General features: G+C 49.7%; 1 protein-coding gene across 1 annotated transcript; it reads left to right on the top strand.

Annotated features, from left to right (window-relative positions):
• The first annotated feature begins 424 nt into the window (after positions 1 to 424).
• Positions 425 to 19983, top strand: LOC119097945 (heparan sulfate 2-O-sulfotransferase pipe). The gene is made up of 9 exons (XM_037220888.1): positions 425 to 578; positions 10337 to 10452; positions 13119 to 13279; positions 14479 to 14607; positions 15613 to 15692; positions 16654 to 16822; positions 17448 to 17557; positions 18072 to 18226; positions 19319 to 19983. Exons 1-9 carry the CDS (start codon positions 532 to 534, stop codon positions 19480 to 19482), a joined length of 1131 nt encoding a protein of 376 aa, XP_037076783.1. The 5' UTR covers positions 425 to 531; the 3' UTR covers positions 19483 to 19983.
• The last annotated feature ends 6494 nt before the right edge of the window (positions 19984 to 26477 follow it).

The raw sequence follows: 26477 nt of genomic DNA, 5'->3' as shown, positions 1-26477 counted from the left end.
GTAAAAAAACATGCGAAATATGTCTAGCTTTGAGAAAGCTTTTCGATGTGCTCGATGATCGGAGGATTCACCCGAAAAGCATGTTACTTTTGGCGGCACCTGTAACGTGGACAACACAGCAATCTGTTGGTGCCGGGATCGTCGCTCCCTTCGTCCCGACACCTGTTGGCGCGTGCTGATCTTGGACTTCCGTACGGCCCGTCCGCATTTCCGGAGCCAACGTTTAACGGCCGCAGCTAGCCGTGTTCCACGTGTGCCGTCTGTCGTCCCGGCGCAAGCAGGTGAAGCCCGCTCCGAACCGCGTTCCGTCTGTGCCGTCTCCCGTCCGTGTGCCGCCGCCGGCCCGCTGGATGTGTTGATTGGCCGGCCTCACGTAACGGTGCCGTCTCGGGCCGCTCGGCCGGCACGCCTGGCGAGGGCGGCGGCGGCACACCGGCGACCGGGCCCGACCACGCAGCGGTGACGGGTCCGCGGTGAGACACAAGTGAGCGGAGGCAGTACGAGGGCGGAGGCGCGGACGGCGTGGGAGCCATGGATAAACGCTTCAGGCACGGAGCACCCCTGCTCGGCATTCGCAGGTAGGTGGCGCTAAGGCTCGCCAGGCGCCGCGCGCCGACTTCCCCGCGCTCAGTGACGTGCACCAGCTACGTGGATAGATAAGTTCTCGAGTGTGCTTTCCAGAGCGTGATTAAATTCTCTGCCCGATATGAACATTCCAATGCTTCCGGAACGAAATTAAACAGTTCAACTATTGGGCCGCCGGATACGCCCACCCATATTGGGCCTGTAAATATGGTCAATAACTTGCGGTATGGTGATTATCTAATTTACGACGCATTTTTGCGGGATACTGGTTCCACAAAGCTTACGTGCGCTAAAAGTTTATGGGTAAAAATTGACGGCAAATCTTGGGCTTCCAGCATTCCCCACGTACCTTGCTCTATGATTGATGGCAGATCCCCACGCCCACTATTAGCATAGCCTTTTCAATGGTCTGACGGCAAAGGCAAAGTGACTTCTTATCCTAAAACGCCGATGTTTGACCGCATTCGCATCTGTGACACTTTCGAAAAAAACGGCAAGACACTTTTTCTTTGTCATGCATCTCTGGCTTGACACATCTTTCAGCTTTTCGTTCAGTTCCGGAACACACGCGGTGCTCTCTGCGAAACCCATTGGGGCGTCCGTGACTGAGCCCACGGCTCCGCGCGCACGCCAGTCCACGTAGAGTTCCGCACGCCGTGTGTGGTGTGGACCAGCTTGCCGTGGTGAAGGTGGATTGCCGATCTTGTCAGAACTTGCGGCGTAACATTCCCATTGGTGTCTGTGTCACGGATGAGAGCTGAGCGACATGCCTCGCTCCCTTCTCGTGGAGTGAAGGCAGGTGGGGCGGCACGCGTTACAGCCCACGGGTCACTGGCCCAACACATCACCTGCCAGCCATGTCCTCTGCCTGGCAGCGGCCGTCAGCATGGCTAATCGGGCCGCAGCCCGTGCGCGTGCTGTGTAGGTCAGCGTGACCCACTGGACCCAGACTGCGGCGCCGGAACTCGTAGCGGGCCGCCGCCGCCGCCGCCGCCGGCACACGGCACCGTTACGCTCCCGCCTCAGCAGGCCGGGCGAGTGGCAGGGGGCGAGCCGGGCCCAACGTCACCGAAGCGTCGCACCGCCGCAAGCACCATCGGGCGCGCCAGTCCATGGCTCTGTGAACCGCTGTGAAGCCGGCCTTCTATGAGCCGGTGCGCATAAGGAGCTCTGTGGACGGGTTCTGTGGACCAGTGCACAGCAGTGGCTCCGTGGACTGGCATGGAATGATGGCTGTGTTAGCCGGTGTGCATTAATGGCTCTGTGGATTGGCATGAAATGAGGGCTGTGTTACCCGGCGTGCGTTAATGGCTCTGTGGACCGCCGTAATGTGACGGTTCTGGGGACCGGTGTACAATAGAGGTCATGTGGAGTTTAGAGAAGCGGCCCTCTGGATTGCGTGCGTTAGCGACCCTGTGCACTGGACGCAGCAGTGACGAGCTGGTGTGGCTATGTGACGAGCTGACGAGCTATGTGGGCTGGTGTGCGGCAGTGGCTCTTTGGGCCGGTGTGCGATAGTGACTGTGCGCCGGTATACGGCAGTGACCTGTGGGCCGGTGTGCAATAGTGACTCTGTGGGCCGGCGTGTGATAGTGGCTGTGGGCCGGTGTACGGCGGTGACCCTGTGGGCCGGTGTGCAATAGTGACTCTGTGGGCCGGTGTGTGGTAGTGGCTCTGTGGGCCGGTGTGCGATAGTGACTCTGTGGGTCGGTGTGCGGCAGTGACTCTGTGGGCCGGTGCACAGTGGTTACTCTGTGGATCGGTAGTCATTTGGTGGGCTGATTACGGTTTCAGTTTCGTGCACCGGTGATTGCTCACCGGTGCATATCGTTGCATGCACCGTTGTGAGAACTGGGGTTACAGGGAAAGTGGGATGGGGCCTCCCTAAAAGCTTGTGAGCTTTTCTGATGTGTTTGGGAAAAGGTCAAATCCGTATGCGTGGATGACAGCTCATACATTACGTTTAGATATGCGATATCCATTCAAATTAAAGGAGATGTTTCACATTTGTACGGAGTTTTGAACTGAAATAGTCATTTTGAAGATCATTCGTTGAAGATCATTCACAGCCATGTCCTTTCGACCTGAGCCTCTCCAGTTTCTGAGTTACACGCCTACGAGGACGTGCAGACTTTTGGGATTGACCTTTTCAAGGTCATCTTGGCACCCATAACGCCGTAATAACGCCGATCAAGACCTGTCTACTGGCCATGCGGCGATCAAGACCAACATGAAAATAAATGTCGAGTTTTTCCTTTGTAACTTTGTAATCGTCTAAAAAACATAATACAATTTTGGGAAATTTAAAGTTAAAAAATTAGAACACTTAGAACTAAGAAAAATAAAAATTTGTTACCACCGCATTAACCATCGCAAACGTTTCAGTCACACCAATGATTTCTTTCGGACAACGCCCTGTGCCGTGTGGTGTTAGCATTGTGTTGTGTTGACACAAGTTGCTTGTGTCAACTTCACATTGCACCACACGTCCGCCGCACGAAACCGCTCAGTACTGCTACCGCTGCGGCACTGTTGCCAACAACCCCACGTGACACGCCACCGGACTCCTGGAGCCGTGCCCCGAGTGCGGCCGCGCGGCATCTGCCGACCGCGGCCGAGGACGGCCTCTGCGGCGCCCGGCCGGCTCGCGTGGGTCCGGCTGAGCCGACCGTCGCCCGCGGCCGTCTGAGCCGCCGGTTATTGGACCCCGGCCGCGGGCGGCGCGGCCCTGGCCTCAGGCGCCGGGCGGAAGGCTGGGATCTGTTCCAGGCCGATTGACGACCGAGCGTCGTCGGCGCGTCGTGAGTGGTATGGATGTCCGGGTGTGGTGCGCGCGTGAGGGTTAGGCGTGAGGTGTCGAACACGGAGTAGACCGGGCCAAAGAAGCAGATCTTCCTGTGACGGGGGTACCCGGGTTTTGCCGCCGGGAGACGTTTTTCCCTCACGTCGAGAGTTGTCGCGTGCCGGGGTGTCCGATGTCCAGGAAGCTGATCTGATGCGTTGATGCCGAAATCAGGTAGAAGTACTGCCAATCATTTCACCCATCAAGCGCGGAAGAGAAGCTCACAGATGGGACGTCGAATGCAAACAAACACATTTGATGGAATGCCAGTTAACCTGGTCTCATCCCTTCATTTCTCATGTTTTATACATGGATATGACGTCCGTGAACTTTCCAGATGAAATGGATCTGTTCACACGTCACGGTATCTTTCAAGCCTCCATCACCAGTCAAGTCTCTATCACGCCATCAGTCAAATATCAATCACGCCATCAATCAAGTCTCCATCACGCCAACATTCGAGTCTCCATCCCGCTAACAATGAAATTTCCATCACGCCACCAATCAAGTCTTCATCACACCATCAATCAAGTCTCCGTCGCGCCATCAGTCTAGTCTTCATCATGGAGTCAAAGCATGTGCGAATGCAAGCACTTGGTAAACAATCGTTGGGCACATAATCGGTCAACAGTCTCATAAATATTGTGCGCGTGAGATGGCCTGGCTGCGTGGCATCGGGGCGTGTTGACCCGAGTGCGGCAGTTCGGGAAGGCGCCGAAACGGGTCAGATTGTGGCCACATTAGAGCCCCGCTGACGTAAACGGATGGTGCTGTCAACGGCCAGCCGAAGCCCCAGGTCTCGCGGGACAGTAAGACGGCTCAGAACGTGCTCCCAGAGCGAAGAGTTATGTAGGATCCACGAGAACACCGGCTTGCTTTCAGACACGTAATATCTATACATCTTAACTTGATTGCGTTATTGCAGAATCCTCATGATTTCGACTCGCATCGCATGTTGCTGATTTCGCCTCGGACTCAGGGCAGCACAGCACAGCTTTGAGTCCGCTCCGATTCCGGCTTCGCTGATGTGATCTGATTCCAGTCACGAATCCGTATGCATGACTGAAATGTTTGTATAGGACAAATATGTTATGGAAAAGACGGCGATATATGCAAAATTAGTTGTCTTCATCAGAATTTCCGTCGTTTCTGACGTGCCTGGCCTTTGAACTTAACGTACACTCCGGCTGAATTAATATCAGTACGATCAATACGTTTGACAGAGCTTCGAGAACGACTTACGTTAATTTCGAAGAAATTGATTCCATCTCCACTCAACGATAATTTGGCTGATTCTGGAACTGACTTCGGCATCACCAGATATCGAGCACACATGGTATGATGACCAGCAATTCATCTATTTCCTGTTCAAGTGATTGAGGTTAAAGCGTTTTTAGCATTTTTGGAAATATTAATTGACTACACCGCTTTTGGTGCCATTCATTACCAGCTTGAAATCTTTTGGCAACCCTTGCAAGCTCCGTCCACACATCCACGCCGGAGGTATCCTCCAAGCGCGTATAAAAGGTATGGGTCTCACGCAAGTTGTGTCCATTTCAGTTTTGGAGGGTTCGGACATGTGCCGCACGAGACATGCACACAATTCGAAACACCTGTTCAACTAGTGCCGACACTTAGACACTGCCTGACGACACGCACTGGATCCCTCCTTCCGGCACCGGCCTAGACTGGTGTTTCGCTGGTGCCCCACGTGGTACCGGGGGCCTCGCGGTAGGCCATAGTCGGGGAGGGAGCTCAGAATGTGTACGGATCACGCATGCTCAAAGGGTCCTGTGCATCTGAAATGTTGACGGTATAATGTCGCAGAGGCGTGCAAGTCGAGCGCGCGAAAACACGTCCAGGTCGCATCGGGGACCTCCAGGTTTTTTATTTCCAAGAATTGTGTTCGGTTGGTGATAATACCGTCGGCTGCCAAGACCCGCCTCCGGGGCGGCGTGGCTATTCGAACGCGGTCGACGTAAGCTACCATCAGATCGCTGAAACGCAAAACAAAACCGCCAGTGTGCATTTGCAATTGACCTCGCCTGACCAAACCCCCGAGTTCTGAGCACCGCTGTGGCTACGCCCTCCCCTTCTGCCCCCATTACCGCGACGATACGGCCTCAATACTGGCCTCAAGCGACCTATCTTACGAAAACCAAAGGTTTGCAGCTGATCTAGCGTGACAATGTTTCGTTGCATGGCTGCCACATAAAGCACCGTAGCGCGACATTTCAGCCTTGGTCTACGGCCAAGACTCGGGAGTTTGGCAGTTTTGACAGTCTAGGAGTTGAACAGCCCTTCGCCGCTCCAGACAGGATGCGTTCATTACGCTGGAGGAATAAAGGACGAGGTGTTCTGACTGTTCTAGAGCATGTTGAAACCTGCGTAAATATCGCTAATGCATAAACATAACAGATATGGCCTGCGCGGAGCATATCATGGCATATTTTGCGGTCGAATGACTGTCGGCTCAGGGACAACATTATCTTTTTTCTGACTCGTGTCATGTTACCACACGACTTTTGAGTGGTGCCGTGTCGTGTCAAACCGCGATATCTGAAGACCATTTTGGGCATAACATCAGGCGACATCTCCCTGCACGAATGCTGCTGGCCGGCAGCCCAATGTCGCACCTGATCCCGTCTCTCAGCCTCCGGTCCATGCGTGGCCGCCCCCTAAACAGCGCTGGACGCTTGACGCCGAATCGGCGCCTCAGACAAGTCTGTTAATGCCAGCGGGCAGCGTAAAACGACGCCCAGACGGGTGTAATAAAGCTGTGTTTAGGCAAGTCGAGGCGCAATTACGTCTGAAATTAAAACCATAAAGCACAGCTGAAACATCCCTGTCTTGTTTTGCGATGCGGAAGGCGCTACATTTAGTGTTCAGATGTCGCGCGAAAAGTGCGGGTGCTATATTCGCGACTAGGTACGACGGAACGGTCGCTTCAGTGATGTGACATCCGGCCCCTGTGGTTCCGTTACGAGAGTTAGCTCTCGGAGCTGACCTCTCGGCTCCGTCCCGGGCCGTGAAAAGGCATGCCAGCTGCTAAGGTCGTTTGACTAGCCAACCTGTAACTGGAAGGTTAGGAACCGGAAGTCATAATATTGAATGCCATTAACATTATTGACGGTCTAGTAATAATGTCGTCTTTTCTGTACGGTGTAGTATTGTTTGGTTGAGATAACAGGACCACCATTGCAATTCTTGGCGCATTTTGATTACTCTGAACAGGATCAGTTGTATCGGAAATCCTTCTTGGTTTTCAACGCATACAACAGAACTGCGGAAATGTGCTGCCGTTAGAACGCCGTACGTAACGAGTGTTCGAAAGAGCTAGTAGCATGAGATTAAACCTTTTCTCGCCCAATAGACAAGAAAAAGCTTTTTGTTTGCCAGCGTATGTTCTGCCGCATAGCCTAAGCAGTTCATGACCCGTACTGGCTTCATATTTAGAAGCCGCCAATGCTTTATGTTCTTTACTTTCAATTATTCACGAACGTTTCGTAGTAGCATAGTTCGTACAATGTGTGAATGATGCATTACCGACTTTCCGAGTTTCGAGCCGTTCCATAACGCACCTGATCATAACGTCACGCAACATAATAGCCCATGTGCAAGTCGCACTTTTTTACTGTCAGATACAAATTCATATCACTGAGGTGAAAGCAATTTATTTGATATTTAACTCCCGGCTTTTCTGCACTTAAAAAATTGTAGAAAGGCAATAGCTGACCTTTGCTGAAAACACATACAGCCTTTTCCTCCAGAGGAAGTGTGCAAGAAGGCTAGGATGGCAGAGTTTCCGTGCCCATAACTTACTGAGATTCCCGCAGCTCCGTTGGTAGGGCGCTGGACATCTGGTCGCCGCCTGGCAGGCATATTGGTTCGTGTCCCACAAACTGCACTTAAATGATTTATCTATTGCGGTCAATTGGTAATGGCCCAGACCGGCTGGCAGGAGCCGGCCTTGTCATGCCATAAGGTCTCACGGCCAAACATTCTGGGGAAGGCTATCCGTTAAACTGGGACTGCTCGCACGGTGCCGTGGGCTTAGAGTCTTCGCATCGACGTGTGCTTAGCCAGGTCTCTATTCTTAAAGACGTACAGAGACAACCACCTACTGATTACGGAATTGGGATGAACTCCATGTCCCACCACCTTCTGCGACGTAGGCGAGTTGGTCAACCCTCTCGGCGAGAGGGTTGAGGTTGGTTGAGGGCGAGAGGCGAGATGGGTTGCCTGTTGTGATCGCAACAAGGGTTCCGTATGTCGGTATACCAGAACAATTAAAGCAGAAAAATGCAAACAACAGACAGGGCGGTAGCTCCGTACATATGCATATTTTATCAACATAGTTTTACACACCTGTTCACCGTGTGAAGCTGGTTTAAGCCGAATACTACATTCTTTTCCTCCGAATGTCAATACAAGGTCGCTTAGTCTCATCACGGTTTCTTCCATGACTTTGCCTTTAACTGTGAATACTGTGAATATTCACACTGTGAATATACATCTGTTGGTTTTTAGAACTCAACCTACCGTGGTCTTAACCTCAGATGACCTTTACATCATTGATTGTACGGTCATGGCCAATTACTCCATGGGATCATTATTGTGTTCTTCGAACGCATACAAGATGCCTTCTTAGTATGCATTGCCTTCATCTCCTGCCACATGTTTTTGTTCGTTAGGTATTGCTCAATACCGTAGCACGGCCGGACCAGGCTAAGGCGACCATCATTAACCTGCTGTCAGCTGACCTTTCAATGTCGATCGGGCAAATATTGGGTCAGTTCCGGGAGTTGTGTCCAGTGCCGCCGCACATCGAGCTCGGCCAAGCTCCTCCGAACTATCGAGCTCAGCCAAGCTCCTCCAAACTATCGAGCTCAGCCAAGCTCCTCCAAGCTATCGGGCTCAGCCAAGCTCCTCCAAACTAGGGAGGCGGCACTAAATGCGTCTCACCGGCATTTTAAAAGTTTGCATAGCACCTTTGCAATTAATAGCTTTCGTTCCATGGATGGCACCTCATGTTCTTTGATTTTCTTTCATTCGTCTTTACATGTACCTAGTTCATGAGTAAGACAATAGCATTGTTTTAATTTAACCTAGTTAGGATGGTCACGTAATGTACTTAGGTCATCTACCCGGACGTTCAGTCTCTGTAGCGGGAAAAATATGGACGGCCCGTGTCCCCAACTGCGCTCTCGAGATTTCTCAAGATTTCTCTCAGTCCTGGAGCGGGCTGCAGTGCTACTGAATCGGGAAACATAGTGACAAAGGATCAGAAAACATCATTCTCTTGTTCAAAATATTTTTAATGAAGTTGATAAAAACTACTGGACGTAGTAGTGATAACAGACATTACGGATACACACCAGGATGCACACAAGGACAGCGTGCCAATGCCTGCCTAGTTCGATAACGGGATGAGTATTCAGAGTATACACACGCCCACGGAATACACTGCGCATCCCGCTGCTGTCCCGATGCTGTATTGAGTTCATGACGTCAGCTGGCCTGGTACCTGACCCAACTGGCGCTGGCGCTGGCGCTGCTCCGCCTTGTCTGCCAGTCAGCTGGTCATGCGGCGCGGACGTCCCGCTGCCCCGGCCAATCTGACACGAAGAGGTCTCCGTGGAACTGCATTGTCGTATCGCGTTGAGTGGATGGAGATGATATCGTCAAAACTCATCGAAAGAGGTCGCAGATCGCCCGGCGACTGCAGACGACTCCAATTTTAGGCTCGCTGGCGAAGTTACGACCAAACCCGTGCAAGAAGTGTCGCCAAAGAAGGGTCGGGGGCGAGGAGCGGGAAAAGTGGCACGCTTAATAACAGTAAAACGAAAGATCAGACTAATGAAACATAAACCAGTCAGCAGCCTTTGACCTCCATGAGTGCGCACGGGCAAGGGCGGAACACTTTTCACAGCGATGCAGCCGTTCCCCTGGGACCGATTAACGAATAACTAGCGCTATCATGGCAGCTGAGCCATCCTCGCATGCAGGCAACCCACTGATCGTACTGGCTGTGGGTGTACCTACGCTCAGGAGCATATGCGCGTCGTATTGACGAATCTGGTCATGCTACATGTCAAATGGTAGGTTACTAACTAGTCGGTGCATTACGCCAGTCTTGCAGGCCTTTTCTTAAATGCGGCCACATTGGGGACATACTCAACTTGAGCACAAGTCTGCAAGGCCCCAACCCGATATACAAAAAAAGCGAATAGACCATCGTCAACCGTGTGCCCCCATTCCTTAAGAAGGCTCTAGCTACGCCCCTGGTAGCAATGTCGATGAATCTGTCAGATGGGCAGATGCTGACCATTCTGACGTGCCGCCCAGGGCCTGGGTTGGCATGTCTGCGGTTGACATCACTGCCCTCGGATGGTGCTCCCTCTCAGCTTCCGGGGTTTCCACCGCTGCCAGTGGAGCACGCTTCGAATTCACACCACGCGCCAGCCAAAAGCTATACGACAATCGTAACGTGTGCCGCACCAGGTGTTCCACTATAAACTGCTCTGTGAGATACCGAATACGTGCCGTCCTGTGAGGTACCAAACATGAGCCGTTCTATGAGATTCCGAACACGCTTGGGTTTGCAGTTTGCTATCCGTACTTTATGTGTCGGGTCTCCGATACTATTGCATGCAGCCCATCATGCCGTCCGGTCTGAAACTGTCTCTGGGCCGTTTGCGGTAGACTACTGTGTGGCCGGCCTCTTCATACGGGATTTTCGACCACGTTTCTCACCGCCGTTCACGTTTAGTGCGAATCATTACCACCACGGCTCTTCTGGTCATTCAAGGTTACAAATCAGGCCGTAATGAAAGCTCCCTGCTGCCTTGATCACCTTTCTCCGCGCACCAGACAGCTCGTTGACCTACCCTCTGTTGGCTGTTTCAGATCATCAGATGTCGTTTCTCTGATGCTGATCTGCATCGCCTGTATGCTCTTCGTGCACTCCTCCAACCTCAGATCGTCCATCGACCAGATAGCGTCGTCAGCGCCCTCATCTCCAGGTGAGGGATCGCTCCGCGGCGGCACATTGTGGCCGCTTTCAGCCCCTTAGCAGCACCTTTGGCCCCAGCAGCACCTTTCATAAAAGGCTCCTCATGTTCTTCTACTCATCTTCTTTTCACAACGAAACACTTTTAATCCTTGCACTGGTGGTGGCACCAGTGCCCTATGCTACGTTTGTGCAGACACATACATGTATGTGTATGCATGCATTATGCACGCTAGTATATATGCTCATATAATATGCATGCACACATATGCACACACATGCATGTATATGTGAAGGCGTGTCTGGTTGTATGTACGTACGTACGTATGCATGTACTCATGTACCTACTTGGACACACATGTGTACATATGCCCATGTATGTATACATATGCACTTAACATACATATGTGCGTACACACATACATACTGTATGCAGGCATGCATCCATGCATAAACCTACGCACATTAATGAATGCATATGTATGTATATATCTATGCATGTATATATGCATGTATGCATACCTGTATGTATGACCGCATGCGTGTGTGTATTCATTTATTTATGTATGCATGTATGTGTGTACATGCGTATATGTATGTATGCATATGCGTATGTTTACATGCATGCGTGTATGTAGACATAGAGGCACCTCAATCACATGGCGCATCAAACGTATTTGCTTAACCAATGGCGAGTACCGTACATTCCATAGCGCCTTTTCACGCTGATTTCAAACGCAGTTCGCAATTCTTAGATTTAGGACATGCCAGATCTAAGCCTAAGCGCTTTCATATGTCAAACGTCCGACCAAAACGTGGTGCAACGCATTCCTTCGTTAATTTTCGTCCCAACCATGTTACCTCCAGGCATGCAGGTGATATATTGAGGTCATCGTATGCCTCTGATTTAAGTCGGTTTCTGGTTCCGGCCTATTTACTCTTCGACATAACAGCCCCCCTTTATAGCCCGTGAAACTTGTGTATCCTACAACAGGCCAGCACAGGTCATCCACCTTTATTGAAGTCTTGGAGTCAGGCTTTTGTGCACATGGTCCCGAAATGCATCTGCCTGTTTTTTTTTTTAGCATGGTGGCTGCTTGGTCGTTTTTGCCTGTCAGTGTTATCTTTTATTGTATGGAATGTTGACGACTATACGCCGTCATAGTTTATAGGCCTGATGCTGAGGATGGCGAGAAAATCACGCGGTGATCTGAGCAGCATTGAACAAGCATGCAAACTGGGGACGCCCCTTCGCCCACAGCTTTCCGGTGACTCCAAAATTTGTACATATAATTGTAACATCAGTTCCGGAGGTGTACTATGTGCAGCAACGGACCTATACGACGGACATGTTCACGTAGAGATCCCGTCCTCTTGACTCCTGCAAATTCGCATCTTGTGGGCAAATTGGTCGGAGAGGATGATGGAGGCTGCACCGCCAGGGCTCAGCGTCAAGCGGTGCAGTCTGCCGTCCTTGTGCATCGGCGTCACTTGTGCAACTGGACTGCAAGCTCCGGACATACAGCTTCAATTTAGCTCCCTAAACTCATCTCATCATCCTTTTCTGCTTGTCTCTGTCACGGCGCCGTTTTCACCTGCCACTTTCCTTTGTGTGAGCTTTCCCCGCGGAATCAGCCGGCAGTGCGCCACATGAGCCCACGGAGGACACTACTTGGTTTGTATAAGGACCTAAATTATGTTTGAGTGTGTCTTACTTGTGCATGATGCGTGATGTGCTTAAACGCTTTGGGATTATGTGGCTGCGGAATGGCTGCTATATATCTGTGTTTGTGGTTTGCGTTACTGTTGCAGGAACCGGCACGATGATGCATGAGCATCCTTTGGCATGAATACAGCTTTGCGTAGTGCTAGATTCGCTATATCTGCACGCATATGCCAGGAGCTGCTTCTTCGCCCCGCTGCGAGTCTGATAATAGGTATGGCCGCTACATGGACATATGCTCTCCCTCCCTCCCCCCCTCTCTCACACACACACACACACCACACACACACACACACCACACACACACACACACACACACACACACACACACACACACCACACACACACACACACACACACACACACACACACACACACACACACACACACATCACACACACACACACACACACACACACACACACACACACACCACAACACCACACACACACACACCACACACACACACACACACACACACCACACACACACACACCACACACACACACCCACACACACACACACACACACACACACACCACACACACACACACACACACACACACACACACACACACACACAACACACACACACACCACACACAACCACACAACACAACACACACACACACACACACACACACCACACACACACACACACACACCACACACACACACACACACACACACCACACACCACACACACCACACACACACACACACACACACACACACACACCACACACACACACACACACACACACACACACACACACACACATCATTCTGTCCCTCTGTCTCACTGCCCTTTCACCCTTCCTCGCCTTCGTCTTTCTCTGTACCATTATCATCCATCTTCATTATTTTCCCTTGATCAGTTCTCTGGATTTATCGCCTGCCCTCTCTGCTAGTTGACCAATCGGCATGACATGGCCGCGCACACCGTGTTTCGGCAGGCGCTGAGGTCGCCGCCCCGGTCAGCGCTCTCGGCGAGCGGGAGGAGGCCGGGCAGCGGGAGGCGGCCACCGCTGCCCACGAGCGGCTCGACAGGCGGCTACCAGCGCCGATGAACCGCACCGGCGAGGCGCAGGACCAGGCGCTGCTGGTGTTCACCAAGGTCAGTAGCGCGCCGCCTCCATCTGGTATGACTTCCGCCATCATCGAAATCACAGCGTGCGTAATAAGTGATGCATATCCGTTAATCATCACCGAACCTGAACACTAGAAAATTATTTAAACATTTCTTAACTTGTGTGCGGCTATAACCATGATTTGCAATCTTGTATGATATGCCACATGACTGCACGGCTCAGGTCCGCGGCAAGGTGACGACGGATCAAGGTTGTTTCAAACGTTTATGGGGAAGAACACCGCGCAGCTGCAAAAGACCCCGCGACGAAATAGTCTTTCTAAGAAATCACTTGAGTTTGAGAAAGGGACACCCGACTGATGTTTTTAATCAAAGCCTCGCGTTTGCGGCTGCCATTTCGTACTGCCTGAAAGCAAGAGCGTGAAATGAAACGCTGAATATTTCGCCACTGTTCCCATTGGCCCTGGCTGTGCCTAGCCCCATTGCTTTGTTTCGATGCGTCTCCATTCTGGTCCGCCTGAGCTCGGCGTTTGGGCGTGATGCTATGCTGACCCCGCCCCTGTCGTCTCCACTGATGACACCGCCCCTGCCATCTCCACCGGTGATCCGCCCCTGTCATCTCTAGTGATGAGCCCGCCCCTGTCGTCTCCACCGGGAATCCGCGCCTGCCATCTCCACCGATGTTCCGCCCCTGTCATCCCCATCGGTGATCCACCCCTGTCGTCTCCACTGATGATCCGCCCCTGTTATCTCCACTGGTCATCCCGCTCCTGTCATCTCCACTGATAACCCTGCCCCTGTCATCTCCACCGGTGATCCGCCCCTGTCATCTCCACTGGTGATCCGCCCCTGTCGTCTCCACTGATGGCCCCGCCCCTGTGGTCTCCACTGATGACCCCGCCCCTGTCGTCTCCACTGATGACCCCGCCCCTGTCATCTCCACCGGTGGCCCGCCCTGTCGTCTCCACTGGTGATCCGCCCCTGTGGTCTCCACTGATGACCCCGCCCCTGCCACCTCCACCGGTGATCCGCCCCTGTCGCGTCCACTGATGGCCCCGACACTGTCGTCTCCACTGATGACCCTGTCCCAGTCGCCTCCACTGGTCACCCTCTCCTGTCGTCTCCACTGGTGACCCTGCCCCAGTCGCCTCCACTGGGGAGGCCGACCGGCGGAGGCCTCGCTCCGCGCCACCCAGCTGACGGCCGTCCCGTCCCCACTGCTGCAGATTGCCCGCAGCGGCGGCGGGGCACTGGGCCACGTACTGCACGGCCTGGCGCGCGACGGCCGCTTTACCGTCTGGAACGAGAACCCCTACAGGAGCCACAAGATGCTGCCCTCCTCCCCGGCCAGGGCGGTCAGTCAAGCAGCCTCTGAATGGTGGCTATGGTGGAATGGATTTCCGTTTGCCGCCAACGTGGGGGTGTGTGCTGCTAGGAATAATTTGGTACAGCTTTGTGGTTGTGACGCTCGATAGCGTGAAGCGCTCAAGAAACAGGCATTGATATTTTGAAGAATAAAAAGTGGGAATAATGTTCCAGGTAGGCCAATCAGAGCCTCTAGTGCGACTCAGATGATCAAGCTGACACATTATTGCAAAAATAGCTTGACGTTTGGTCAAGTCACATCTTTTTGCGTCAACCGTGAAGACGTGTGTTGCGGGCAATACTTTCAAGGAAGGTTTAATCAAATGGGTCGACTTGCACGACTTTTTTCCACTCAGAGCTAATCAAATCATAAGCCACATCATTTCGCGAGCAGATGCCTTGCAGGAACGGTTTGTGAATGCCACGGATCAGGTTAATTAAAACGTAAGTGTATGATCCAGTCTTATAATCGGAGTCGATTGCAAGGTGACGACATGTAGCCATAGGGGGAATGTAGGGTATCAGTCAAATACAATCAGATGGTTCGTGTCTAACCGTGTCTTTTTAGTCAACTATATTCCATAACCAGTTAGCAGGCACCTTTCATGCATTTAGGCTAAACAAATGATGGCCAAATTGTGATTTATGAGGTGTCTGGTCACGTCTTTCTTTTACATGAGCACACGGGTTGGGTGTGCAAGTGCTGTTTACGTGTACCTCAATGTACCTTTCCCTCTGTATTTTTGCTCAGGATAGTCATGGTGATGTCTGTAGCCTTTTGTCGCTTGCCTGCGACAAAACAACAAAAATATCCGGGCAATATAGGCGTCACCTAAAGACATATGGGTATCATCTGATGGTCAGCTTCGCGATATCTAAACGCGCACGGTTCCGTTCTGATTCAGCCCAAGCACACTGGCAGCGGGTCATGAAGTGGAATAGCACTTTGGTAGTTTTGCTGGTTTGGCTCACATTTGGCGTCATTTGGTTTGCAGATGAGAGCTGTTCAGGAGATGAGCGGCGTTTCAAAACCAGCAGTCGTGATGAAGCAGATAAGCCACCTCAATTTCTCAGCGTAGGTAAAAGTGTTTCATCACATGCGGCGTGTAACGCTTACCTGCAAATCTGCATGTGAAGATCACACCTCGCTCCTATGCCGACTAAACGAGACGAACCAAATTTGAGTGGCACTAAACGCTCATATACATGCCTGGTAGAGTACGCACGCTATCAGGTCCTCGTTAATGCATGGTGTGTTGTGGATCTAGTCTTTGAAACGGTGGTGGAGTATATCCAATTATGAGGATCCTGGACCATATTTTGAGGGATACGAATTCGTACTCAACCCTAAATGGCATCCTCTGTTAAGGAACTAGTTACAAATTTGCGGGTAACATAAGGGAATCCTCGTTCACTGATAACCTTCATGTGGTTTCCTGATGTTAACATCAACCTTTTCAACTGTAGAAGCCTATTTCTGCGGAAACCAATCAGGCTTCATCGCACAATTGGTTTTCAACTGAAGAGGCCATGCTAGTTCCCAGCCAAGGCGTTGAAGTGAACTAAAACAGCGAACTAGGAAAATAATCATTACAGCATGAAGAGCATAAAGGGAATTAGATTACGACTGGTGAGATGGGCTACTTTAAAGGCTGGATGACTACGGGGCGGGGCTATTCTCCGTCAATCTAAATGCTGTCTTTCACTCCGCATATTTGATGATGGACAGTGACACCAGTAATCCAAGCTCACAATAACAGTGTGGTTGTTGGCATTTTAGTTTTTCATCTCAAGGCATATGTGCACTGAATTTGTATGGGTGTGTCGGCATATCTATATAATCACATTTTTTCTTCTTGGCGCTGCATTATCGATTTAGCGCCAATGACACTCCCTCGTACTTGCATTCCCTTCGGCCAACGCTATTTTCAGACTATCTCGATTATCTTGGCATTGTCTTACATTAGAAACCAAGATGTGTCTCACTGCGCTATTTCCGCGACCACATTACTTACTCTGGTCTCTTTTGTCTGCAGCTACGGCTTCAATAAGCCGATCTACGTCAGCATGGTGCGCCATCCCATAGAGCACGCGCACTCGTGGTTTTACTGGTTGCGCGCGCCTTATGCGGTGGTGGAGAGAGCGCTCTCCTTCGGAAAGGAAGAGGCCGTCAACCATCTGCCGAAAGCGACCTTCCTCAAAAAGGTAGCGACTCTCTTCGCGTTGCCTGGTGGGTTGAATGGACGATTTCAGTTTACCTCTGACAGAGGAACTTGATCACAGGCTGGTGTATTTCTGGTTTGCGCATTCTTGCCAAATTGAAATTAAAAGACACATAAAGTAAAAGCATAGGAGCCTTCATCCTACAATCAAGTTCGGAGCTGTTAAAAGTGAACGTTGACAAACATGTGTTTAAACTCAAGGCGGCCAATATTAGTTTATAGTTGTATGCTTATAGACAGAATCGGTGATTCGAATTAAGAAAATATCATATATGTATATCAATATATATGTATATGTTTCAATGTATGTCGTGGTTTATGTTGTGCATGTTTTTAAGCATATATATATATATATATATATATATATATATATATATAAGTTCTCATCCGATGTCAGAAGCTTTGCTACCTTGATCGCTCATTGGCAAAGCCCTTTACCAGAAATATTCAAGGGCTCGCACCCATGAGACAAAGCAACAGAAAGGGTATATTTTCTCAATTATTCAGAGGCTATTTAAGCGTTAAATTTCATCTTGTTTTGCTACATTGTGATACACCCACCAGCCAATTCAACGTACATATTGATAATCGGCCTGTCGTATTGTCAGAGCTTCGAGGCCTGCGTGGAGTCCGGTGACCCGGAGTGTACGTACCTCCCGGGAACCGAGCGCGTCGGCCATCCCATGCAGGCCTTCTGCACCTCCTCGCCCCAGTGCTGGTGAGTAGGCAGCGATGCTGAACGCTGGTCCCCTCACACGTCAGAGCACGTAAGGCCGTGGGAGCGGTCCGTTTCGGTCGAGCGCACGTGACGTGGGAGAGACGACAGCGGCTTCAGGAGAGCGCAGCGGCGCAACGCTCATTGAGCGAGGCGGAGCACATTGAGTCAAGAGTCAGTGCACAGAGCACATTTAGCCCATGAAGGACATGTCTACAGCAGTCTGACGACTAAAGGGAAAGGCTTGAATGCACTCCCTACTTTCCGTGTTGTGATTACTGCCCGGGGCTGTGTCCTAAACCTAGTTTGGGTGCTTCCCGGGATGCTTGAAGCTGCTAGCGACGGCCGGAATTATACCAGATGCGCGTCCTGGCTGTGTCATATCTCATTCACTATAATTCCACTATGGTCTGTCATAGTCACTATAAGTCTAATGGTCTGATCTTTGAGCCTGTGACGACAGGTCTGTGGTGATCAGAACACTGCGGTGGTCTGATCTGTGAGCCTGCGACGACAGGTCGTTCGGCAGCCGCGCGGCACTGCAGGAGGCCAAACGGGTGGTGGAGAGCGAGTACGCCGTTGTGGGCCTGCTAGAGGACTGGGACACCTCACTGACCGTCATGGAGAAGCTGGTGCCGCGCTTCTTCGCCGGCGCTTCAGTCCTATATCGAGGCGAGTGTGCTAATGGAGGGACAGGAGCGACGGGCCGAGGACACCACAACAACCGGGAAGCATTTGTGGGATGCCTGTGGGTGCTGCAGATTGGAAATTCATAACGCTTGTTAGGCAAGGTACAGGATAAGTGTGTGGTGTGGTAAGTAGAGTCGCATTAAATGCTCAGATCGTCGCATATTGGTATGCCCTCATCATGACATTGCTAACGTGGCGTTCAGAGATAATTTTCGCAACAAGTTATCTTGTAGTCGTTTCCGTCGTGCTGGGTGGGTAGATATACAAAGGCTCGGGTGATTTTCATGCAGGGAAAGTGCATGCCTTGCTAATAACAGTTGCAACATACCCTCGATAATTCTTGAGTTTTTTTAAACATTGCACGTTTAAATGTTCGTGGCATGATACTGCATGACATCATGATGTGAAAGACGGATTTATGCCATAGCTTATCTTGCAGCCGGTTGCGTCACTTTGGTTCCAGAAGGCTAGCCTACGACCCTACGACCATTACGACCCTACGACCCTACGAGGCCTACGACCATTTGGGCGCCGCTGATGATAGATCTTTCCAGACATTATACATGATGAGGCAGTGATCATTATACAATGCCACCATAGCCAGCCTCGTCGTCGAGGCAAACTGACTTTTTTCGCATACCGCACGGGCCTAATTCATTTACATTACGCATTCAAGAAAAGGAAGAACTTACTGGGGCTCACATCAGAGCACTTTCTAATCATCCTCATGAAGTATGCGCGTTGTTTGATTTTACTAGTTCACTCTATTGTCACAAAAGATATGTCGTGAGGTTTCAACGGAGCCACTGAGGCTTTGAACGGATCCCGGCCATATAAGCCAGCGCCCCCCGCATATGACTCGATAATGCCATCAGGGGTAAATTCAGCGGGCGGATGCTCTGAATTAGACTAACTCGTAGAGCGATGACTTCTACAGCTGCGGTAGGCTAGTTTGAGGCCTTCTCGCAAGTTGGATAAGTTTATCACACCTTCCGTCGTGACGTGATGTGACTGGGCTAGATGGACCACATCTGCGCCAGTTAAAGTCATACTTACTTTGCAATATTGTTTCAGAGAAAGTGGCTGCGAATCGAACCCAGCGCAACGAGAACTTCTACAAGCCGAAGTTAAGCGAAGCGATAAGGCAGAAGATGACCAAAAACTTCCACACAGAAATCGAATTTTACCAATTTGTGAAGCGTAGACTCTATAAGCAGTACGAAAGTCTGAAAGGTTGAACGGTACATCGCCATTTCTAGTAAGATGCTAGTAACGTTCCATGTTTTTCTAGCGCTTCTATGTGGCTGGTAGAGAGCGCAGTTCTGTTTACACGAATCTTAAATCTAGCGCACTTACATTTCCTTGCGACACACCAGAGCTGATGTTCATTAACTTTCCACTTTAAGCCATGTTTAAGTATGCATTGTATGTAATGTATATGCATGTTCTCTCACCACGCCTTCTTTTGAAGCGCGGGACTCCGGTGGCTCAAGCTAGCAATGCTGCCAAGCGTTCGGTGTTGGCGGTGACCCCAAGTCAGCCATGTGCCGTATCAGATGCGCCGGGCCAGGCTGGCCGGGTACGGAGGGAGGAAGAAGGCCGGGAGGGGGGAGGGGTGCTTACGGGGGTGCTGAGCAGATGGTGTGGTAAAGTGTCGAAGCCGACGGAACAAGCACCTGCCAGCGGCAAAATGTTATGTGATTGCTACGGTCAATTGTGAATACTATGTGATATGATATGCACTGTTTTTTGAAGCGCAAACCAAACCTCGTCGCTTAGGTTTCCGGCATCATGACGCCACTAGCAGTGGTATTTATAATCTGCTGAGTGACGACGCCGATAGCTTTACTGATGGCACGGTTCGGTCATAGCCATTCAAATGCTGGCGTCTTAACTAATTAGCACATGCATAAATATTTGTTGAACTTTTGCTTTGAGAATGGAAGGTTTTTTATGAACCTGATTGAAATCCCCCAGTAGTCGATTTGCTGGTATCCAGCGCTTTCTAAGCGAAACTGAATTGTGCATGTCTCGACAGTCATTTCCTGTGACCCAAGGCCGATGTTTACACGTGACACTGTCTAACGTCATGACATGTCACGAATTACAATATCATTGTCATAGCTTTACACAAAACGCCCAACGTCTTCAGTGTGGCGTTCAAAGGTATGTGTTCAAAGTGGCTTGTAAAAAGATGAAGTTATAAAAGGCGAAGAGTTAGCTCCTTTGAAAGTTGAAGTTGTGTTACCACTTTTTGACCGGTTAGTACTTCGTCCCGAATACACAGCACCTGCCAGAACCACTGATTGTAACGTGCGGTGTAAAGTGCGTGTCTTGCGCGTTGATGATCACATACCTTTCAGGTCATGTCAGGTCCTGTGAAAGGGTAGGATCAGGTTCACTTAATGGGAAACAAAACTAAACGGTCATTTTCATGAAGAAACATTTGCTCTCAATGTGTTAAAGTAAATCTAGGACTTGACTACAAACGAATGGAAACGGAACACAACTAACCTGTTTCGGCTGTGTTCGACAGGGCGAAGGGATAACTGTGCGAGCCAAACGCAACACACATGAGGCACACCATGCTACGCTATCTTGAGTAATTCGTTGCATGAAGATGAGGAGTGTTGAAGATGCAAGAGTAAATATTCTGGTACTGCGTTAGAGGGAAGTTGGGATCTGGAAAATGCAGCCATTTTAACGTGGTTAACCAGATGATATAGAGTAATTAGATTCGCTAGCCACTGGCCAGCGGGTGGCGTGTTCCGCCAGCCGACTGCGGGTGATACCCCGCGCGGCCGGTCGGCCAGCGGGTGGCGTGTTCGGCCAGCCGACTGCGGGTGATACCCCGCGCGGCCGGTTGGTCAGCGGGTGGCGTGGTCGGCCAGCCGACCGTGGGCGGTACCTGAAACGACCGGTAGACTGACTGGCTGGCAGTTTATATAAGAGCCGTCAGAGCATCCATACGTAGGAGTGGCACGGTGAGCCTTACCACGGACCAACCGGATGAAGGACATTGGAGGACACATTCTCCCCACTTTTATTTCCACACAACGCTCCTGTGTCTCGCAATGAGTTGTGAAGTATGTTTGAGTACTGTGGTTTGCAGCAGGATTGCGCTTCATCTGGAGACGGCTATCATCATGACGGCAATATCGTGTGCGCTGAATTGCCGTTGTTCGTTCCCCACGTGTGCATATTGTTTTGGTGGCTCACGATAATTATGTACACAAGTAGACAGAAAAAGGATAATTTCAGAGGGAAAATTTGACACCACGAATGGAAAAAGCGCTCGCCGCAGTTATCCTCACCACACAGCATTTGGCCGGGACAAGCCGCCACTGCGACCCTTTTGCACCGCCACAGACTACGCTAACGCTCGCACGCTCACACGACTGGGGATCAGAAGATGCACGCACTGCTCTCCGGATATGTTGCATAAAGACTGCTTTCTTAGTACTTATGTAAGGGGAGGGGGAGGGGGGTGCAATTATAACACAGAATGATGGGGCCCATGGGCTTTAAATACAGCTCGGCGACCTATATTCAACCAGATTGAAGCACAGGAAAGGCGTGGAGGAATAGAATAAACACATATTGTGTGCTGCAGAGCGAATGACGTGTTGGCGCGGTGTTAATGTATTTTGGCGAATAAATCCGGCCATGAACACAGCTCCAAAACGCCGAATTGTCTCAACATAACCATTACCTGTTTGACAACGTCGTTAGACTAGTACCTCTTCGCAAACTAAAGATCGATTGTTTTTAGCGCAATTTTGACTCGTTATAACGAAATATCAAAAGCGTCACCCTTGTCTCGCATATATCAATTCGAAACTCATGTCAAAACGCTGGCCGCATTATGTATTAGCACAGACATTTTAGCAATGGCAATGCGCATAATAACTTTGAAACGCGCATGCGCATGATAATTTTTTTCCGTGATCTCCCCACGGGAAATTTATCATGTGCTCATTCTTCTCTATTTTGTATGTGTCAGACCACGCCATTCTGCTAAAACTGTTTTTTTTTGCATCTCGGGCTACCTTCCATAAGCGATAAACGGAACATATTTCGAATGACCATATCGGACCGGCTTATTTATATTTTCTATAAATGACACCGAATTCTAAGCCCCTCAAAAATCTGCAGTTTGACGGAGACCTGAAATGAGAGGTCATTCCTTCGTAAAGCAGTCTTCGATGTGTCTAAATTAGAGGTATGTCCTTGGAATAGGAGCGCGAGGTTCAGTAGACGAAATCCGCAGAGAAGTCAAGTTTTCGGGCAGACTAGGTGAACCTCATCAGCTGAGCCCCCAACCGATCTAAAATGTGACACCTCCTCGCGAGGAAGGCCGTAGCTGTCTTTGTATGCATCCATATTACTGAATAAGCTTTTTCAGTACCATCCGATGAAAACCCGGCCTGAAAACAAGCCAAATTTCGGAACTCTGTTAGCACGTGCGCATGGGTGGAGGATGTGTTATATCTGGCATGACATTGGTTTCGTACGAAGTCATCAAGAAGGGCATCATTTTAACATTTCGACATTGCGGGATGCTCGCTCCGCCAGCTTCACCGCACTCAGTTCTCTCGACACGCTGCACCCGCGAACGAGCTTTGGCACCATTATACTATATATTCATTGGTGCCGGTGGCTTGAGACTCTGTTGTATGTTGGTATTAGCCGAAGAGATCCAAATCTGCCCCGCCCCAGTCAAATCTGCCCCCCGCCCCAGTCAAATATTTGCACTTTTCAAAAACGCGTGAAGATCTCTGTTCGAAATGTCTAGCATGTGCCAATTCAAATACGCAAAGACAAGAACATGTAAAGACCATGAAAACCGCAATGTAAGGTCAAGTGAGTACAGCTTATTGAGCTGGTCACAATTTTAATCCTCCGCGTTCGTACTGTACTCAGTTGATATTTCGTATTTTTGCTACATGCTGCATGATTTTTATTACAAAATTCATGTCTTGTTGACTCCTACCTAGTTTTGTTTAATGGCAAACATCATATAGCAATATTTCAACTTTTACAGCATGCAATTATTTGCGTTATTCCGCCTCGACGTCTCATCCAAGGCTATAGAAACGAACAAAGGTAGGTAGTGCCATTGAATCATCAGTCAATAAAAACATATTAGCACACGAACACGTGATGAATCTACTAAACATCTACGTTTGGAAACACCCTTGACATATGTTAACCTCAGCCTCGAAATTAAATGAAATTAGATTTAACGAATCTTCAAGGAAACAGTTTCTTAAGCCTGATGATCGGCAATTGGAGATTAAACGAATAACGGTCATGGCCCGATAACGGCCACCACCAAAACAACACCAGCCGTGTCGCGCGTACTCGACCCGAGTGCTGGTTTCCAACCTCCTGGCGGCGCTGCGGTCGGGGGCTTACATGACAGCCTCGAACAGTGGCGCACATCGTCTAATACTCCGCCTCCCGAAGCTGCGCACATAAAACAGCATCTACAGCCACATAGCAACGGCCCTTTCCGCTACATCGGCCCTACATCGACAACTGAAAGCTGGCTCCGACCGTCAACGCTGAAGATGTTGCTCGACGACATTATCTTCCGCCGAGGCAGAGCGGGCAAACGTGGCGGAGCCGCGATGTGGCTTTCTATTCATTTGTTTCATATTCGCTTATTTCATATTCAGCTGTGTTCTGTTCAATGGCTTCATATTCAGTTGTTTGCTTTTCAGTTGCTTTCTGTTCAAGTGTTTTCTATTCAGTTATTCCGTATTCAGTCCAGCCCCACTCCTCCAACTTTAAGAGAGAAGTGAGTCGAATCCATGGAAAACCTGTTTTTCAGGGCACTTTGGCGTAAGTCTAGCCATTTTCTCATCTCATTGCACAAACCCGTTTTGTGAAACTTCACTCCTGTGGTGGAGGCTTAATGATCGTGGCACTCGATGGCTTCACCACCAAATTACTTCAGCATCCAGCCACAGCATTGCTCCAAAGCAGGAATCGTCTGAGTCAAGAGACAGGTGAACCTAAACTGCTGTAAGGCAATCGACAGTTCACACCAGCCACCTGGAGGCATCACAGTTTGCACTGGTCTCATTTGCATTGAAAACGACTTGCAAGCCAAAGCGCGTTCTCGTACTGCACATTGCATACAATTGTAATGCTCAATGAAATCTCAATAAAAGAAATGAAGTGAAATTGAAATGAAATGGTGCTCAATGAACGAAAATGAAATCTGCGAGACTGCGAAGTCGGATTAAAATTGTGCTATATGTTTGGTGCATGAATGAAAAAAACAATTTTTTTTGGAAGAACAACCCCATAACATACATACACGAACCATAAATTACATAAAAAACACCAGAGCAAAATTCATACGGATTATAGCCGCGCACACCAATGACAAAGTTGAAGTGGGCATATTCATTCATTCCAACCATTGGCTGACGGTTGAAATCTTGGTGAGAGATTCTTGGTTCAAGTCTGAATGCGGTAGGCTTTTCTTTGACTCACTTCCCCGCAGGCGATGGCAGCACCTGGGGAGAAATCGCCCCGTCCCGGGATTGGCGCTGCATCTGCTGCTGCATTGACGCTGCATCTGCTGCTGCATTGGCGCTGCATCTGCTGCTGCATTGACGCTGGCTGGCCGGCGCCCGCAGCGGTGGAGTCGCGGGCATTGGCGGCTTTCAAATAGATCCTACGGTCTGATTGCCCACCCCGAAGACATGGCCTTCGCCCTGAGGCGATGGAGCAGTCGTTTGGCCTCCAAATCGGAGAAATCGGTGAAGACCTCTGCATGCCTGCGTACTACGGCGTATATCCCGTCAGCAAGCGCGTGGTCAAGACTGTCCCGCAATGGCGCCGAAAATGGAACCTCTGTTGTGCGTAATGTACAGTGCATATAGTCAGCATTCAAATACGATATCGAAGGCTGCAAACTTCGTTCCATACACTACATTGGTGTAACGGTGACACTCTCACGGCGCCTGATAATGCACTTACGTGACGGGGCGCCTCTTGAGCACATACGACATGACCATGACAGGACATTGACATGACAGAAACTGACAGACAACACCGACATTCTTCAGACGTGCAATGACAGAAGGCGCCTTCAAATTTGGGAAAGCATATCCATTAACAAACTCTCTCCCGCCTTAAACAAACAAACCCTTGCAAAACCCCTGATCAATATATATATATATATATATATATATATATATATATATATATACATTGCTGGTTGTACACTAAAGTAAATGCAGCGTTTATGATCTCCTTGGTCGGTTGTTTGCATAGGGAGCTAGACTGGCTGCTTCAAATGTTCATCAGTAATGGATGCATACATACTAGCTTTGGCAGTACCAGGAAGTATTATTGGATATCTTTAGGAAAATAACAAACAGAATAACGTCTCTCGGGAGCGTCATGGGGCATATACATTTTTTAACAAAAATGCTATGACATTGTGGAAAGCCCATGAGTAGGCATTGCGTGACATTATCCTCAAAAACTGTGCCCACTGAACAAACTAAGATTTGCGATATTCTGCCAAAGTCTAAAAGGGCCCTTCCTGGTTATGAAGAATGCATTTAAACTAACCGCATAGAAGTTAAAATAATCAATGTAGTTTACTGTTTCGAATATGGCGCCGGGCGTTGTGAACCCCGTGAAGTACTAAAATTGGCCTAAGTACAAGTCTTACTCGACATTTAACATGCGCCCGTTGGCAGGCTGGACACCATTCGATCAAGTGGGGGTCAATTTGACCTCCTGATATTTCGGGAACTAAGAAACCTAGATACATCAAATTAGCAGGGTATGTTGACCTGTACGTGAACTCAATAAGGTCAAATTTAAAGTTCCTAGATCATGACCTTTGGGTCAAGTAAGATCAAACAAGGGTCAAACTCCAGGCTGGTCTCCAAAGTGTCCCTAGACTATATAACTGTTTCTAAGAAGGCAACACGCTCATTTAAGGTCAGTTACCTTTCTTGATCTTTTAGAGATCATGGTGACCAAAATCATACGACTGCACTGAGTTTTGCATTTGAATAAGCGAAAAAGATTACGCTAGGCAATATGTTCCTAAAAACCAAATGTTGACCTGGGATCATTTTAGGTCAATGACCTACTATGACCTCTAAAAAGTCCATGGAAAATGTACCATGCGGCTCCTGCTATCAATAAAGTTGAAATGAGCACCAGAAACTATCACACACAGGAAGCGCCCTAGAGT

This window comes from Pollicipes pollicipes, unplaced genomic scaffold (genome assembly GCF_011947565.3).
Source record: "Pollicipes pollicipes isolate AB1234 unplaced genomic scaffold, Ppol_2.1 Scaffold_2555;HRSCAF=2994_pilon_pilon_pilon, whole genome shotgun sequence".
In the NCBI taxonomy this organism is placed as follows: domain Eukaryota; kingdom Metazoa; phylum Arthropoda; class Thecostraca; order Pollicipedomorpha; family Pollicipedidae; genus Pollicipes; species Pollicipes pollicipes.
Note: the sequence above shows the minus strand (reverse complement) of the source record. Positions and strands in the feature narration are given on the sequence as shown.